At 39.1% G+C, this 17,448-nt stretch overlaps 1 protein-coding gene across 1 annotated transcript in view; it reads right to left on the bottom strand.

Annotated features, from left to right (window-relative positions):
• LOC103809684 (mitogen-activated protein kinase kinase kinase MLT) overlaps positions 1-17,448 on the bottom strand; it is a 44,369-nt gene that overhangs the window by 7,573 nt on the left and 19,348 nt on the right. Inside the window, exons 2-7 of the mRNA XM_009082538.1 lie at positions 13,637-13,724; positions 9,324-9,425; positions 8,480-8,545; positions 7,504-7,532; positions 7,249-7,386; positions 1,156-1,242 (exon numbers count right to left, since the gene is read on the bottom strand). Of these exons, the coding sequence (XP_009080786.1) occupies positions 1,156-1,242; positions 7,249-7,386; positions 7,504-7,532; positions 8,480-8,545; positions 9,324-9,425; positions 13,637-13,724 (510 nt within the window). The remainder of the gene's footprint in view (positions 1-1,155; positions 1,243-7,248; positions 7,387-7,503; positions 7,533-8,479; positions 8,546-9,323; positions 9,426-13,636; positions 13,725-17,448) is intronic.

Genomic DNA, 17,448 nt, shown 5'->3' with positions numbered 1-17,448 from the left:
GTGTCTTTGTGCCTCCTGTTCTGATCAGCATGGTAGAAGATCACATTCATAATCTTCACACTGTTAGTGTAGCATTTCCAACTAATCGGTATATCACAATGTCACTCACTGGAATTAATCCAGTCCTCAAATAGAAGGAAAAAAGAGAGAAGAAAAAAAACCACCAACAAAAAATATTAAACTAAGAGGAGGAAACCTAACTCCTCTGTTTAACTCTGAAGCATTCTGAGAAACAGTTTATGTAGAATAATAGGAATCTGTATTGTACAGCCACTGCCTCGCCATTGTAATGTTTCCCAAGCTTCCGCTGTGTCTAGATAGAGGAGGTTTCATCTTTGTGGAGGATTTCCATGCTTGTCTGTGTGTGGTACAGTCACAACTTTAAATGTTTTTTAAATGTAGTTACTGTCTTTGATATCAAGGGACTATGTGTTCAGATATATGCTCACATGTCCAACTAGCTGAAAGCCTCAATTTGTGAGAAGAAGAAAAGCGAGGCTGGGGACACTGTACAAACGGTGTTTACACCACTGAAGTGCTTTTGAAATGGAAAGACTCTGCATGAGGAGGCTTGCAGCTATGCCACAGCCTTGCCGATACCAGTGAGGAGCTCATCTTCAATGTAGTGTTGAACGTAGGTGGCAAAACTGTAATTTCTCTCTTTTTTTAAAACTATTTTTTCTTCTTTTATTTTTGAAATTTTCATCTAAGCGGCAGTTTCTTGTACTATAGTGACTCCTGCTGGGAGAGTTAAGTTGAAGTAGCTGAAGGTCTCTTACAGATATATCAACTCCCGGCCAGTAAAAAGATGTCCTAAACGCAGGAGATGGAGTTAAACTGTTCCCCTACCTTGGACGCAATGGCTTCTTTCATCACTAAGAACAAACCCCTAGGTTTTACAATTGAGACTGAGAAACTAGTACAGTACTTGTACAATTTTTGATCTACAGCATCACGACGTGAAGCTGCAACAATTAGATGTAAAGGGTCCATTCATGAGGAATAACATCACTTTGACCCTTTGTGTTAGCTCCTACTGCTAATCTTTCCATACGCGTGAACTTACTTTCAATTTGAAGAAGATGAAAAAGTCTTTTGCAAAACCCCAATACTGTTTTCTGATCTATGTACCTGAATGTAGAAACGTAGTCTTACCTCGTTTTTTTCCACTACAAGCCAAGCTACTTGTAATCCTTCCAAGCCTTTAAAGGGGACCTCCCTTGTTAGCATCTCCCAGAGAACCTGGAAGAGAAAAAAAGAAAAGAATTTTTATTTCTGTACTTTGTATTTTAAATACATTATTAAACCTTGATACAGCACTATTCTGTATCCAATTACCAGGCAACCAGTTTCCATTTGCAGGAACTTGGACCAGTGTTTGTGTGCAAGATCCTCTCATGAAATTAATTTGAATGTTTCTAGTTTTTACTCTGCAGAAAAGCCAAGATGAAAAACTGGGTTGTGTGGGGTCTAATGCCTGCAATTTTGATAAAGCCATGGAAAATGCTTTTTACTTTCTTTATACACTACGAAGTTCACACATGGCAGTTAAGACTTGGGAAGACAATGAACTCCTCCTCTCCTTCTCAGCCCCAACTAGACACACCTTTGCTTTGCAGTAATTTTTCATTTAAAAATATTTTTATATGATTGCAACTAGTGAATATAATGCAATAGGTATTTTGCTCCTATGATATGCCTATGAAAATATTAAATACAATTTTGCAGTCAAAACTGTAATTGTTTATCTCCAAGTATGTGATTATGTTAAACTAAGCAATATTCAGCATATAGAAAATTACTCTGTTCTCCTCGAGAACTTATAGACTTATTGTCCTTAGATACAGAAATAGCTCCTAATTTCGCTTGCTTTTAGCATTTTGGTAACATAGTACCCAAGAATCTAAGCTACTCTGTAGAAAAGGGTTTGGCATCACCAAAAAGGCTTCAAGTCAATGAATCTAACTTGTTTTTCTGCCATTGGGACAACATATTTGAATTCAGCCATATTAATAGCACTTTGTACCTCCACTTGTGTATGTCCATTTTTTTAAAAAGCAGAACCCACATATATGTATCTTGTTACAAATATCTACAAACCTTTTCTTCTGCTCATATACCAAGCATAACAACAAAAACCAGACATCATTTTAAGTAGGATTTGCCAAACGCATTAAGATCCTTATGCAAGTCTCTATATTCTCAGTGTTTGGGTTAGTACCCAGGTTTAGTCCAACTACATCATTTTGAATGGATTGTGGACAGCTATAAAGATAATTAGAAGGAAAATGTGACAATATTGGCAGATGGAGGTCATGAAAAAATGCATTGAAGCAGAGTTGGGCCTTTAATCAAGTGAACAGGGTACTCCTACAATTGAGCTATTTGAATAATTCTACTTGAGTCAGTAGACTGATTAGTAAAGGTAAAGGGATCTTGTAAAAATAAGTAAAAGTTCAATTTTCCTGAGAAAAGAAATATATGGGGAAAGATATCACAGAGACATTCAACTATCTTGTTTGGCTCAGTTCACTCCTTTTAAAAGAAAGATAAAAAGGCAACTCAATTTTTAACTCCAATTATCACCTCTACTGGTAGAGAAGGAAATTTAACTGTGAGAGAAGGAAAAAATTTGGCACTCCCATGTGCTTCAGATAAAAAAGCAATATACAAAACAGACAGTTTCAAACAAAAGCCCCTGAACCAAATAAAACATGCCATTGAGCAGCCTTGCAGAACCACCTCATCTCTATGACGGTACTGTGAAATCACAGAGGAGAAACTCAAGTTTGCACATCAGATAGAGAAGTATTTAAATACATCTTCCAAGTAAAGAACATAATGAAATACATGTTAAATGTCTTCAAGAGCCTTGAGCTGGAAAACTACTGCTGTGCTACTTTCCTTTCAGAAGACTGTAAATTGTAAGAGCTGTCTCGTTTCATTCATGCACATAAGTTTGTGCAGAACATTTTGCACTGAATTCCTTTATCATGACACCTTTAGTGTTTATTTCCACTGCCTGTACAGATCAGTGACTCCTTAAATCAATACTGCTAGCTTAAAACACTTTCTAAATGCACATAGCTGAAGAGTAAAACAGCAATCTGAAACAATATGAAGACTTTTTCTTAATGCCTTAATTTTACTAATAAATGAAAGTAGAAGATACAAAAGTGGGATGTTGGAAATCCTTGTATTTAGTTACATGGGGTTAGAAAATGTTCTAACGATGCAATTTTCATAATCAGGCCAATGTTAGAGATAAAGCTTTTCCTTCCAATGGTGACATGTCTCTATGTTCAGTTTTACAGGAGCTTCAATGCCATCTCATGGACCAGCTACCCTGAATCATCAGCTAAGGTGAATGATTACATCACCAGTCTTCTAAAGAGAACCACGTGGGTACCTTCTGCATTCTCATTTGTCTCTTCCTGTACCCAGGGTCATTCAGCAGCAGACAAGGACCTCAACCTGACTTCCCCTGCCCCCTTTATTGCAAGATACACTCTGTTCATTTTCACAACTGGCTCCCCAGCTCACTTCATATGGAAATCAATTTATCTTCCATTTCTGCTGTAATCGAATTGAGACTGACATGGTTCACTTCCCCTCCCACCTCTGATAGTGAGAATCACCTACTTTCTCAATCACATCACATCTCTGTGATGATGGACAGCAAGTGCTCACAGAGAAACAGCCAAGCTAGAAACAATGGTGAAAAACAAAGCAAGGTCATTTGATGCAGTGGTTTGTAAGCTGTGACCTCTGAAGATGCTGGGCTCTTCTTTACATACAGAGGAACAGAAAGGAAAGACAAATGCATGAATGTTCATCCTGTACATGAAGCTGAAATAAGAATTATGTGGTCTTCAGAAAAAGTTCACACACTTCTGTCAGCTCAGCTGTGCATTTCAATTCTTAGCCTCTCAACTATGTGACAACAATCCCAAGGAATACAAACAAAAACGCACATCCCCCCATGCCAGTGCAAAACCAACAAAGGTTCAAAGTGGCATTTGTTCCAGGAACATCCAAATGAGTAATTTGAGGAAAACACTCTGAACATCTTCACTGAAAAAAAACCCGTGTTTTCTCTTGATAGGAAACTATTCACAGACAATGCTCAGGAGCCACAGTTAGCAGAAGTACAGCAGGAGCATTAGCATTGCACTTCATAGAGGTACTGCCCTTAGGCATGAAAATTAGGTCAGTCTCCTCTGCATTGATCCAACTGCAGATAAAGATCGCATAATTCTTTTCAAAAAGAGTAAGGGATAACCCCTGGAGCTGGCCAACATTCCCTCTATAAATAACGTATGTTCTCATGGCTAGGGCAATGTTTGAACAGCTGCTATATTTAATGGCAGTCTCTATGCCACCAATAGCCCATTAATGGTTTTACTTATTAGTTCTTGTAAGCGATAACATAATTCAGCTCCATTGCATCAGCTTTCTGTGATGAAACACATTTCTACTGATACACAAACACACACTGTGGTGCACTATGAACAGTTTTGCCAGGATAACATATTCTGAGCATATGTCTTCATGATTTCAAAACAGCTTTTAGAGTGACATTGTCATTCCACATACACTTTCCTAACTGCAAGAGATGCAAGGAATAATTTTTGAGCAACAAACATGACATATGAGGCAATTTCAGGGTTGATCACTTGTAACATTCGGTATGTGTTGTTTAGAGTATGGACTTGGAAATGGATCAGAAAAGCGAATCACAGCATGGCTGAAGGAAAGTGAAAGATCTGCCTTTGTCTTGTAATAAATCTCCTGGAACTTTTAGCTTTAGCATTTCATGGCAGTATTATAAATTATTTACTATATATCTCAAAGAGAATACATGGACCTGTTTAACTGTCCATGAAGAGCAGGAGAAACTAATCTGAACCTTAGCTACAAAATATATACAACTGTTCACAAAGAGGAAAAATCATTTCAGCTGAGGAGCAACTCAGACCTATAAGGTTGCAGAAAGACTTCGACACTTTATGGAAAAAAGCCCTATTGCACATCTTAAGTAGAATATTAAAAGTCACAGACTGGTTTGTAGAAAGAAAAGACAAAGAAAAAATAGAAGAAAAGAAATTAAAGAAAACCATGGGGAAGGTGACAAATACTGCAAATGGAATATCTATTCCTAGCATCTTACTAGTTTACATTTGAAAGGATTCTGTTCTTTGTTAAGAGGACTTTAACTGAAGAAAAGCAGATTTGTCTCTCTAGCACAAAAGCTGCTGGCAAGTGCTATGCTTTGAAAAGGGATTCTTTAAATTTTGTTTTTATAATTTAAAGAGACAAAAATACCTTTTCTCAGATTTTTTGTTTTCAGTCCCCTAGCTAATTCTCTGATAGTCATAACACTTATTACAGGGAGATTCCAACTTTCAATGTTATATTCGGGCCATTTCTTGCTGGTATAACCCCGCTATGACAGTAATTTCAGCAACAGAGAACTTGGGCCACTGCCATTCTTCATTTCTACCCTATATCTCCTTGGAAAATGATGGTGTTCCGAGACTAGTGTTACAAAAAGATTAATTCACTCTTAAGTGCTTTGAATTTCTAAGTTTCTACCCACAGTAGAACACATTAGCTCAGAAACAATATATGGAAAAAAAATGTGAGTCAAATACTATTAGACATCCTAAAGTGGCACTACATACCCCTAACAACACTAAAACATGCTGGTAACACTGAACCATTTCCATAAGGAGGGTAGTTGAGTTATACCTCCAAGCACAGGACTGTCAAAGGAGCCTTACTTTTTGGACAAGGAAAAATAAACCATGTGTGACATATTGTTCCCAAGGCATTGGTAATACTTGATATGATAACATATTAAACAATTTCTTACCTTCTTCTACTTACAGAAAATTACTTACAGTCAATTCAAACTAGGATGACAATATGAGCAGTTTGAGCTATAAGACCATGTTTGGAATTTTTCCTCTAGTATTTTCATTCTGTTTTGAAACTCGAATGTTTCCCTTCAGTGGATAATATGTGATTGCTTCCAGTAACAGTTTACATTAACATTTACATTTGTTAGGTTATGTTCTCTTACTGTTTGTGACCTAGTTCAGTGAAACAAGAAAGGATTTTGAATCTGACAATATAGGCATTTTCTCCTTTCTTGCAAACCTTCAACCTTTCATTGTTAAGTGATGCTACATAATGTCTCATGTATTTTTTTCTCACTGTAAACTGTTTGGGAAAACATTTAAGTCATGGTTCATTGGGACTTCGGCTTAGCTATGTATAGCCATAGATACTAACCTAACACCTCCTGCTGTGCCTCCCTTACAGTCTATCCTGTCCCTTACAGAGAAAGAGGCAATACTTGACAGGTACTGAAGACTTCCTCATTCTGCCACCCACCACTGAATCCAAACACAAAAATGGTTAATACACAGCTGTGCATGGAAACTACAACTCCCTCTCCTTTCCTTTCTTTTTCCCCCACAAAGTATTCGTTACTGTCCTCTGTCAGAGAAGGGCTATGGGACTAGGCACACCACTGGTCTGACCAGCAGGGCTATTTCTAGCCTATTTCATATTGCAGAGCAAAACCAAATTAGCATTTAACTGCGGACAAAGTGAAGTAATTCACATTACTGAATCTGAAAACCTGAGATTCAGATGAACTATAACTGATGGCTAACTCTTCAGAAAAAAGCAATGCTGGGCTTTTCTATATTTTCAGATGGGGTTTCTACCTGCACAAGAGGTACAGTCACTGTTCCCACAGCTAATGATAGCAGAATCTTTTAAACAATTAAGCACAGAGCAGTGGCTTACTTTTTAATATCAAATCACTGACACTCCATTTTATGGCAAGCGGAATGCTAATAATTTCATCCTGGAGCACACCTATTACAAGACAACCTTTTTTGTCTTCTGTTCCACACAAAAAAAAACAAGTAGAAATTGATTCATGGTGCAGGTTGTTCAGTGGCTCCTGAAAGCCTCCAGACATACACTGAATACTTGTGGTAACTCATGCACTTCGTACACTGGCATGCTGCTAATCCAATCAGATCTTACTAAACATGGATGACACTGTTCTCCCTATCATTTTCAAGCATGCAATTATCAATTATGGGTCAGTCTTAAAAGAAAATGTGGGGTTTTCTTGTTGTTCTTATTTAGAATTGTTGCTCTTGCATCACACAAATTCTGTCACACTAGACAACTGCTACTACACACAGAGCAATGAGAGGCACTCACCACTCCATACGAGTATGTGTCACATGTTTCAGACACTGGAAGACTTTGAATGACTTCTGGGGCCATCCATGGAAAAGTGCCCACTAATGACATGTGTGTCGTATGAGAGTGGAACCTTGAGGCACCAAAATCACAGATCTGGCAAAAATAAAGATAGAAATTAAACAGATATTAGAGTACCAACCTTATTCATTTGACATCAAAACATCAAGTCACGCAGCAGCATCTCTCTAAAAATAATTAAAGTTTGCATACCTTTAACACACCATCAGCAGCTATAACAACTGAAAATGAAAAAACAAAAGGTTACAAGAATGCTAAAAATAAATACAAAACATTTTCACAGCAAAATACTTTGGTTTTTGACAAGAAAAACGATCCTATGCTGAGCCAGCACGTAAACACACCCACGTGCATGGCTATCCTGGTTTCTCTGAGAAGCTTTAGAGAGTATCTGCTGAATACCTGCAAGCCTCCAAAGGCAAAACCTTTCAGGTCTTAAGGAGCTCAAAGACAGCAATGCAACTATAGCTAAAATGCAGATAAACTGCATTTTCCCCAATGTAGTTAGGCTTAACAAGAAGCCCTCTGAAAGATTCATTAGTAAAAGGAGAAAACTTACAACTGAGGTGAGACTCAGACTTTTCTTGACTATTGTCTCCTTTTGTGCATTATTAAAATCTGTGTCCCTCTTATCTCACTACTAGTAGTGAAACTTTAATTTAAAAGGAAATGTTCAGCAAATTTTGTAAACCTGCTAAGTACAGACTACACTGAATGTGTATGACTTAAAAACATGAACATCTCTCAAACCTCAAAACAGACCACAGTAAAGACAAGATTTTCTGATAAGAAATAATAGGCCTTATCAAGTCTATTTTATCTGGTGTCTGCCAGCCTTTCCTGGTACTCAACCTTTCCAAATAGAAAAAGGAAGTGAACAGTGTCCAGGCCATGTCTGAAAGCTGATGAGACAGGAACAATCACGGCCAGCAAGACACAACCTGAAAGAGCCCTCCATAGTGCTCTAAATGATGCCAGAGTCTGTAACAAAGCTCAGACAGGCTCAATAGGGGGAGGAGGGAACAGGTTCTTCTGTGCCTCAACAAGTGCAGTTTTGATGGCAGCCAAGGTGTTAGATCTGCTTGTTCACTGAGCTCAGTTACACATCTAAATGCTACATTAACAAGTAACAGTAAATGCAGAGCATTTCAGTGTTTTGCTACTTTACCATTCCTGGACTTCAGGTCCCTGTGGATAACTTTGACTGGAGCTTCCATGTGTAAATAGTGCATTCCTACACAAAACAAGGGAACAATCTAGTTAGACAGGCTGAGCAGGGCCATCATGTATCTGCAGTCATGTCTCCTGGTTCCCATTAGTTGTACTCATCGGGAGTTGGCATACATTATGCCCTATTGACATGCTGAAGGAGAAGCAAAGCTTCCCATAATCTACTTCGAGTAAAAAAGCCCTAAGCAAACTCATATATCTCTCAGAGCATCCATATGTATGTGCTCATGGTTTTTAACATCATATATACTTATTTTCTCTAAGGTGGTGTCTACACAAGGAGGCCAGATATGAATTTACTGTTTGTGCATTAGTTTAAACTAATTCTTGTGTGGTTGGTCACAGAGAACACAAAGGACAAACCAGCTTATTCTACATTATTATATGAAGAAATTCAGTATGTTTGCTGAGAATAAGCCCTTAGCTTCCTTAAATGCCCCAATCCAAATCAAATGTGAGGACAATTGTGCACTTTACCTCATAATTACTCTACATCAGCAAAATTATCCTCCTGGGACTTATGGGCACACCAGAAGTAAAACTGGCTCATAGAAGCCATTCTCACTCCAGAAATTATTTTGGATTCATAATAAACAAGGAACATACTAAAAAGCACAGCAAATGGGGTTTGCTATTTTTAGGTATGTAGGTTTGGTTGGTTGGGTTTGTTACAATTTGAATAAGGAACGCTAGGATGGCTTTCCTGACTTCCAAAGGAAAGCACCTCCAGCTGTATATTTTGCTGGCTGTGTAGGATAATATACACTGCTTGTCTTGCTTACCTTTAGCTATGTCAGTTGCCCAGGTCATGATATGATCCATATCCATCTCTTCACTTTTGTTACTATTAATGTAATCAAACAGTGAGCCAGCAGAAGCATACTCTGGTAAAAAACAGCAACAAACAAGGCATTTTAAAACACTGCACCTAACTTCAAAGATGTAACAGAAACTTCACCAGGTTCAGAAAACAGTCAGCCCCTGGCTTAATGACAAAGAGTCTGGGTTCGGCAGCTAATGTTACTAGTAGTGTAGTAGGAGAGTGGTAGTTTGTTCTGATTATTCCAACACAGACATTATCTACTGCAAAGGAAAAACAAATCAACAAAAAAGTATAATCATATATAACAACAGACATTAAAATGAAAAGGCATTAGAAAGGTCTGGCATCAAGAAAGCTGGGGCAAAGCAGTTCCAATTCAAGAGTAAAAGGTTCTGGATGCTCCTTGTTCAGCATCAACAGACCTTCTTCTTAATTTCTCTCAACTACACCTACAGAATGGCACAGCAGGATTCTGTGGGTACAACCAATGGGTTTTGGGGCCCATAGGTGTTTGCAAGTGTGGTGATGGAATCCAGTACAACTGTCAGAGGTTGCAGGGCTTAAAGCAGGAATAACAAGCTAGTTACACCTACACATACTGAGGTGTGAAACTGAAGGCACCTGAAACCTCACCAGTGCCACTTTTATACAACCTGCAATTCTTACATTTTTAAACAGTGAATTTGCTGCTCTTGATCAGAAGGGCAGTTAACAGATGAGTTTGGTGGTATCAAACCCATCTTATTGTTTCCAAAGTCAGAGGATTCTCCCCACGGGTGAGCAGTATTGTGTGCAAATGATGCCCCTTAACAAAGGATATTTTTAAATTCTTTTTAAAAGTAAAGCCACATGTTAAATACCTAATGTGCTGTTAGGAAGAAAGGGTTTGCAAGCAGAAAAGGAAATTCAAATTTACTTTTCCGATTTTCCCATGGAAGAACATGGTAAGAGACCAAGTCATTTGTTCATGAAAAAATGAAAGGATGAAACTAGAGGTCTAACCCTGATAAGCAGAACAGATTTCCTTGTGTTGCAGGTCATGTACGGTAGTCTAAAAGCTGTAGTTCCCTCGGCTTAGTGTTTATTTTATAGTTTTATGCTTATTTAGAATTCATTCATGTTTCACCAAAAATACAACAGGAGGTTCATGAGATGAAGCAGCTGATACATTTCCTTCTATCTGTTTGCCATGACAGACCAGGCACATGCCACTCAGTAGTCCAAGTAGCACAAAGGCCAGGAGGATGCAAGGAACAATTTAAGCCTTTCATCCCTCTCTCCCAGTACTATTCAGTGTGCTTTTTTGGGCAGAATTTAGAACCTACTTACAAGACTCTCAAAATCTTCATATCATTTCAGAGCAGCCACAAGAACATTCCCTCTAAGATATATATTTGAATATATCCAAATTTTGTTAATAGTAATTAATGATTATAATGATTGATTGTAAAAATTAATTGGTTATAATAATCAGTGGTTGACACATGATTGGCTAAATGCATAAAAAATTTACATCCTTCCTCATCAAGAAAATCAAAAGCTCTGGGAGATTGCTGCATGGGGAAGGAAACTGAGACAAGGCTGAATCTGCCGCCTAGTACATGGTAGGCTAGATGAGAAGATTCCAGTACCAAATGAAAGAGGCAGAAAATAGCAAGTCTCTTGAAAGTAAACACTCAAGTGGCAAGTTAGTTTTGGATCATTGCTGCAGAACCTCCCACTGAAAGGACAAACGTGTTGCTTCTGATGTCACTGAGAGAGGAGTAAGCTGCTGACCTGCACATTTCCACTATTAAAACAGAACCTTTTTTTAACCCATGATGTCATCATCTGTCTTATAAATGGATTCTTCAGGAATAGGTTGGCTGCATGCTTTGCATGCCTTTATAATGCATAATTTGATCCACCAGGGTCAGGGACAACTCAGCTCCCCAAGCCCTTTGCCACTCTGTGTGAACAGAGGCAAGGAAGCTTCAAGCAACAAAGCTCCATCATTAGTGTTTCTTCTATCTATTTATTGTGCCACAGGTTTTGACTAGGAACTTATGGATTTGGAAATCATATCACAAGGACAATGTTCTGTCAATAATGTAAAAGAAATATTTGCTTTAGAAAGAACAGCACTGAATGCCTGACGGGACCCATCCTGTGATGGGCAGTGGGATACACCATATGGTTCTATGCAATGGGGGCACAAGCTCTGAGAACCTTTTGGGAGGAGGCAGCTGTGGTCAGAAGCCATATCTGATAGCTTGACATTGAGACTGCTGCTGACAGAGACTGCCAGTGACATCCAGAAGGACATGTTAGTAGCTTGCTGGGTGGGATATAATACTGACAAACATCCCAGCAGGGAAATGTGTTCTAACTGCAGATGTAGCCTCTCAGAGAACTCTCTGCCAATCCCACATAAGATGTTACATGCAGCTAATACTCGGCACATGCCAATGCTTGGTTGAATGATCTCATCTCCATCACTCTGAACAAACATTAGTTTCTTGGGATTTCTTTTTGTTTGGGATTTTCCCTCACAAGAAATAGATCTCTGACTAAACACAGGATTAAATCTGCAACACTGAAGGCTATCCAGAAGATCACAAATTGAAAATCCCTCTAAAAGATTTTTCAGGCACAATTAACATTTCTTTTCTCAGTAGCCATTATCTGATTTGAAATTGGTATGGGGAAATGGAGTCTTGCTTCCCTTCCAACCCATGGGTCTCCAGTCTCCTTAGTAGTTGCAGGGAAAATCAACAGAGTTTGCTAAAAAAAATAATAGTAATAATAAAAACCATTTTTTCCTGAGCCATGGTGGAATCAGAGCTCCCCAAGGAACAAAGTGGTTGAACTACACAGCATAGTCTCTTTCTCACAGGTGGTTAAAGAGTCCCTGTTCTCAACAGCATAATGAATAACTTCAGCTGCTGTCTGTCCTGTGACTCGTAAGCAGGTCAAATGTCCTCTGAACACTGAGAACTTCTGATCCAGGCATCATCCCAGGTCACTGATTACACCTTTCCCTTGTCACTCTGCTTGCTGGTTTACACTTGTTACACTTAGATGATAAAGGACAGGAAAATTGCACTACTTGATTTATTAGTTTGCTATTCATTTTATTGCCTCCAGAAGAAATTCAAGTTCCTGTGTATATATTATCACCAGTGCATTCTCTGAGTGGTGCAGACTGTGGTCACCCCAAGCACCTCTGGAGTGCTGCTGGCTGCCACACTGTGACCTCTGGTAGGGCTGATGCTCCACTTCCCATGCTTTGAACAGTGCTGCATCTCAGATGTGCTCCCACCGGGTTACACTGCCATCTGCTGTGATAACCACACGGCTAAGAGGCAGGGAGAAATAACAGCATTTTTACAAGTTCTCACCACCATCTGACAACCATTAAGAACCTGAACAGCAGTGATTCAAACTAGTATTAGGTTGTGTCACACACATAGACGAGTCTTCCCATGAAACTCTGAAGGGTTACAGACATGCCAAAACACGTCTCCTAATACTCACGTTCGTGGGTTTTACCTCTCCCAACATTTGTTTCAGCAGATGGGAGATTTCTTTGATTTGGGTTTACTTTCTACTACTATCTTACATAGTTTCTCCCATACAGGAAAGGGAGAAATCAATTTTGTACCTAGACCAACTCCCAAGATAAGGGCAGGAAGCTTAAAGCAGTGATAGAAAAAAGAAAACAATGACAAAATAAACCCAACAATACCACAAAAAATAACCTCTGCATAATTCTAGGAATGTCAGAATGAATGAAAACTAGTTTCTAATGAATAAAGGGAGTTGTCTCATGGTGTCTAATATAGCCTAAACTCTCTTTCTTCCCATGGCTGGGAGCTTCCCAATGCAAATTCTCTGATTTTCAATACAGGCAGAATAAATGGTGTCACTTTGCTCTGAGCAGACTCTCAGCCTTCCTTTTGCACAGAACCACAGAACCTCATAATGTGAAAACCTCTAGTTCTGTGACAAGCAATTCGCAGAACATAGAAAGAGAACACAGAGAAAGCTACGATTTCAAGGAGTGCTGAGTCTGTGCATTAAGAACACCCTAGACTCCAACTGCCTCTGTGCTGCCTCTAGCCATGCTGCCAGCCAAGCTCCCTCCTCTAGCACTCCCATTCACATTGAGGCAGGTGGTGCCTCTGGCAGAAGACCAGAACAATTAGCAAAACCCTGGAATTGGGTCAAGCAAATACCTTTTAACACTAGACATTTACAAATTCAAGAAAAAGATCAGACAAAAATCCTTACCTGTAACTATGCCATAATTTGGAGGTTCAATGACAGCTCCATAGAACTGAATGATGTTTTTGTGACTGAGCACACTGAGTATTTCTGCCTGTTGAAAACAAACAAACAAGTCAGACAATTAAGAGTGGGGCATTTACTATGATAGCTTATTTTATACCCAAGTAGATATACACATATACACATTGCAATGCATGGCATTTGAAAACCTTTCAGAGAGTTTCTCAGATCAATGCTTTGTATGTTGGGGGGGCAAAAAATAAGTTTCAGACTATTCTTTCATGGCCAAGACACAGATGTAGAAGCTAAGTCTTTGGAAAAACTGAAGGCCTTGGAAAACTTTGTTCAAAGAAAGACCTGAGATTTCTGGCAGAGCTGCAGCAGCCCTATATGCATGGCATTTGAAAACCTTTCAGAGAGTTTCTCAGATCAATGCTTTGTATGTTGGGGGGGCAAAAAATAAGTTTCAGACTATTCTTTCATGGCCAAGACACAGATGTAGAAGCTAAGTCTTTGGAAAAACTGAAGGCCTTGGAAAACTTTGTTCAAAGAAAGACCTGAGATTTCTGGCAGAGCTGCAGCAGCCCTATCCAGAATTTGTGTTTATGCATAAAGTACTATGGAGTCCAGCACTTCAGGCTGCTGCACGCACAGCTTCATCCAATGTTTACTGGAAATGTGGAATTCCCAGGCATGCGCTGTAGAGTCTCATTGAGTACACACAGCAAGCATGCTAGAGATTGCCAAATAGCCAGCAGTGCAGATGAAACTGCTCCTCAGAGCAGGGTACAGATGTTTGGCAGTTCTGGATAAATACACAAAACCTTCAAATTCCACTTGAATATTGCTGCCAGGCTAGAAAAGGAGACATCAAGACAACCAGACCTCCCTGTAGTTTTTCAGAAAAAAAAAGTCAGGTATCTCCTTCAAGATCTCTCAACAGTTTCACCTTTGTAGTTTATTAAAACAAATACTCAGTAGATTTTAAATATGTTTTTACATAAATATATATATTATGTAAATACAGATATACACTATTATATCTTTTTCTTCACACCAATGCATTGCTTCAAGACTTAGAGATTATGTTAACTCTATACCAGGCAAGAGCATCTGACAAGAACAAGATCACAGCTCTTCTGACCTTATCAAAGTATCTGATCTGACAGACCCCTTCACAGATCCCTTGCCTGGCAGAAGGAGTGCTGCTGTTTACCTGGAGATGAGTCTTCGTATATAGTCTTAGATAGTTGCCAATTAAATTCTTTCGTGGACTTCATGGAAAACAGAAGGGCTATAGCAGTTTTGATGCAGAAACCCATGGTACATCAGCTAGTGCTATTACAATAAATGTAGACCTAAAGCAAACCAGTATTTTTTTGGCCTATCTTGTCTAGCCGGTACCATGATACATGTGCCTAACTGCATGATTACAGATAAAGGCATCAGATGACATAATATTTTGCTGTTGTTGTTGTTTAAAGCCTTTTCTGAGTAACTTTAACACACTTTTGAATTAAGACCTTTATCTTCAACTAAAGCACAGACATTTACATATATTCAATTAAAACTACAGCTTTGAACTTAACTTGGGTTGCACTAACTCTTCATGCTGCTTAGCCTGCTCAGCAAGAAAAAGAGTTTTATCATGAAGTGAGTAATCTTCTTTTACATGCCAGAAAATTAACTTTTTAAGTGTATGCTGTTTTCAGCAAATCATGCTGCAGCCTGACTCACCTAAAAGTCAACAAAATAATTTAACTAGCAGCTATCTAAGCAAATGTGGGAAGACTCACCTGCAGGTAAACAGCAACACTCCTACAGCCAGTCGAGGGATCTGTCAGATCAGGAAGGGATCTGAGGGCAGAAGTTGCTCTGCCCTCCAACCACAGCCCCACCAGCCTCCAAGACAAAGGACATGTAGCAGTAGCAGTAGAGGCAACACAGGCTGTCTCTCCAACCTCCTTCCCTAGCCTGGAGGATGCAGGTGCCAGCCTAGTCATTCAAAACTCCATCTCCATGCACCTGCAGACTGCTATACTTCAAAAATTGGTGTAGTATGTTTGTATAATCTTTACAAAATATTAAACCGGGGATGTCCTTTTATCCCTAGCAGCATTACTGCCAGATAACCAGGAGACCTAATACTCCTTGTCTGCCTACCTGAATATAGCTAGAATGAGACAGGAATACCACAAACAGCTACACAAACTGTCTAGACCATCTTTTCTTGAACACCTTGGCCAAGAGTAACAGAATAAAACCATCTTCTTGTAAAGTACTTAAAACTCCCTGTCTTCAAAGCACACCACCTGCTGTGGTGTTTACAACCCAAGTACCTCAAGAGGTCATTAGAATGAAATTGATGAGTCTCCTATTTAATTTTCCCATGGCGCAATATATTTAGGTCCTGGCTACAGAAGTAGTACTAGATGAATCATCTAAGTGAATGATAAAAAATACCCCATATTTAACACATCCAAGTGCCATAGCTCCCTATTCCACCATAACAATGTGCAGAACCCAGTGATTGTCCTCCATCTCACACAAGACTCTGCTGGAGCCAGCGAAAGGCCACCAGAATCAGTGGGCAACAGGAGGAGCTGCACAGCAGCAACATCTGTGGCAAACCCCAGGGCTACCATGAAAGGGACAGAAGCAAGATATGAGCACTGGGCCAAGAGGAGAAGTTCTACACTGCCCCAGGCATACTGACACACTGCACTTTTATTATCTGGAGATACAACAACAGGTTTTCTAAGATTATCTTATTTACATTATATTATACACCAAGATCACATTCCAACAGTATGAAAAAATGTGTCGATTATGGCTAATACCATTATCTTCATACTGATGTTCATACTCTCAACTGGGATTTAACACACACCAAAGCAAGCTTCTATTTAAGAAATACAGAGAGGCACCTTCTAATTGCCCACAGACATCCCAAATGAACAACTGGGGGGAAAAGAATTGCCAACTCTTTCTAAGGACCATTATATCTGAAAGAAATCCTTTCTAAACACTTTTAATCACTCTGCTGTTGTTAGCACTAGCGATTCTAGACTATTCCTTTCATGTTTTGCTCTTTTCAGTTGCTGTAGATCAGCTGTGAACTCTATTAGCCAATTTAAAGACACTTATTCCTTACAGTGAGAACCAGATGCAAGTCAGTCCACATCTTTGAAGCTTTTGTACTTTCTTTGACAAGAAGGTGCCATATTTCAATGAAAGACTGACTTTCAGATAGCAAATTACAAAGTGGTGGTTAAAGACTGGTATTTCAAAGGTCTCTTAGGCACTAACAAGAATATTTAGAATCACCTTTAAGCATCAAACTTGTACTTAAATCCAAAATGCTTAAATGCTTGGAAGAAAATCCTGTCATGCATCTGCCTGTCTAAAGGCCCTTGAAGAAGTCAGCCCTCACTGGTCTGGGCATGACACTTCCCTCAGTAAAGCTGCTGTCTATCTTATGCAAGTTAAATGAGCATAAATTTCTTTCCTAAAGCCATGGTGATGACAAGTAACAAGTATTCAGCTACTCCATTACAGTAGTTTTTTGTGTGAAAGACAGAATTTTAGGGGTTTTTAAATGCTAGATTGAAGCAGAACTAGAGAGAGTTTAGCTGAAGTAAAGACATCCGAACACAGAAATACAAATTCCCCGGACATAACATAGGGACATAGTCAGACACACAAGGTGACAGCAACAGAGTTGAATATTATGCTTAGTCCCAGGATAAGCTTAATCACAGCCTGTTACAGACCAAGCTATGCTAAAACTGTTCACCCTGAACTTACATCGCAGG

The sequence above is a fragment of the Acanthisitta chloris genome, unplaced genomic scaffold (genome assembly GCF_000695815.1).
Source record: "Acanthisitta chloris isolate BGI_N310 unplaced genomic scaffold, ASM69581v1 scaffold17779, whole genome shotgun sequence".
Classification (NCBI taxonomy): Eukaryota; Metazoa; Chordata; class Aves; order Passeriformes; family Acanthisittidae; genus Acanthisitta; species Acanthisitta chloris.
The sequence above is the reverse complement of the archived record's forward strand: the minus strand, read 5'-3'. Positions and strand labels throughout refer to the sequence as shown.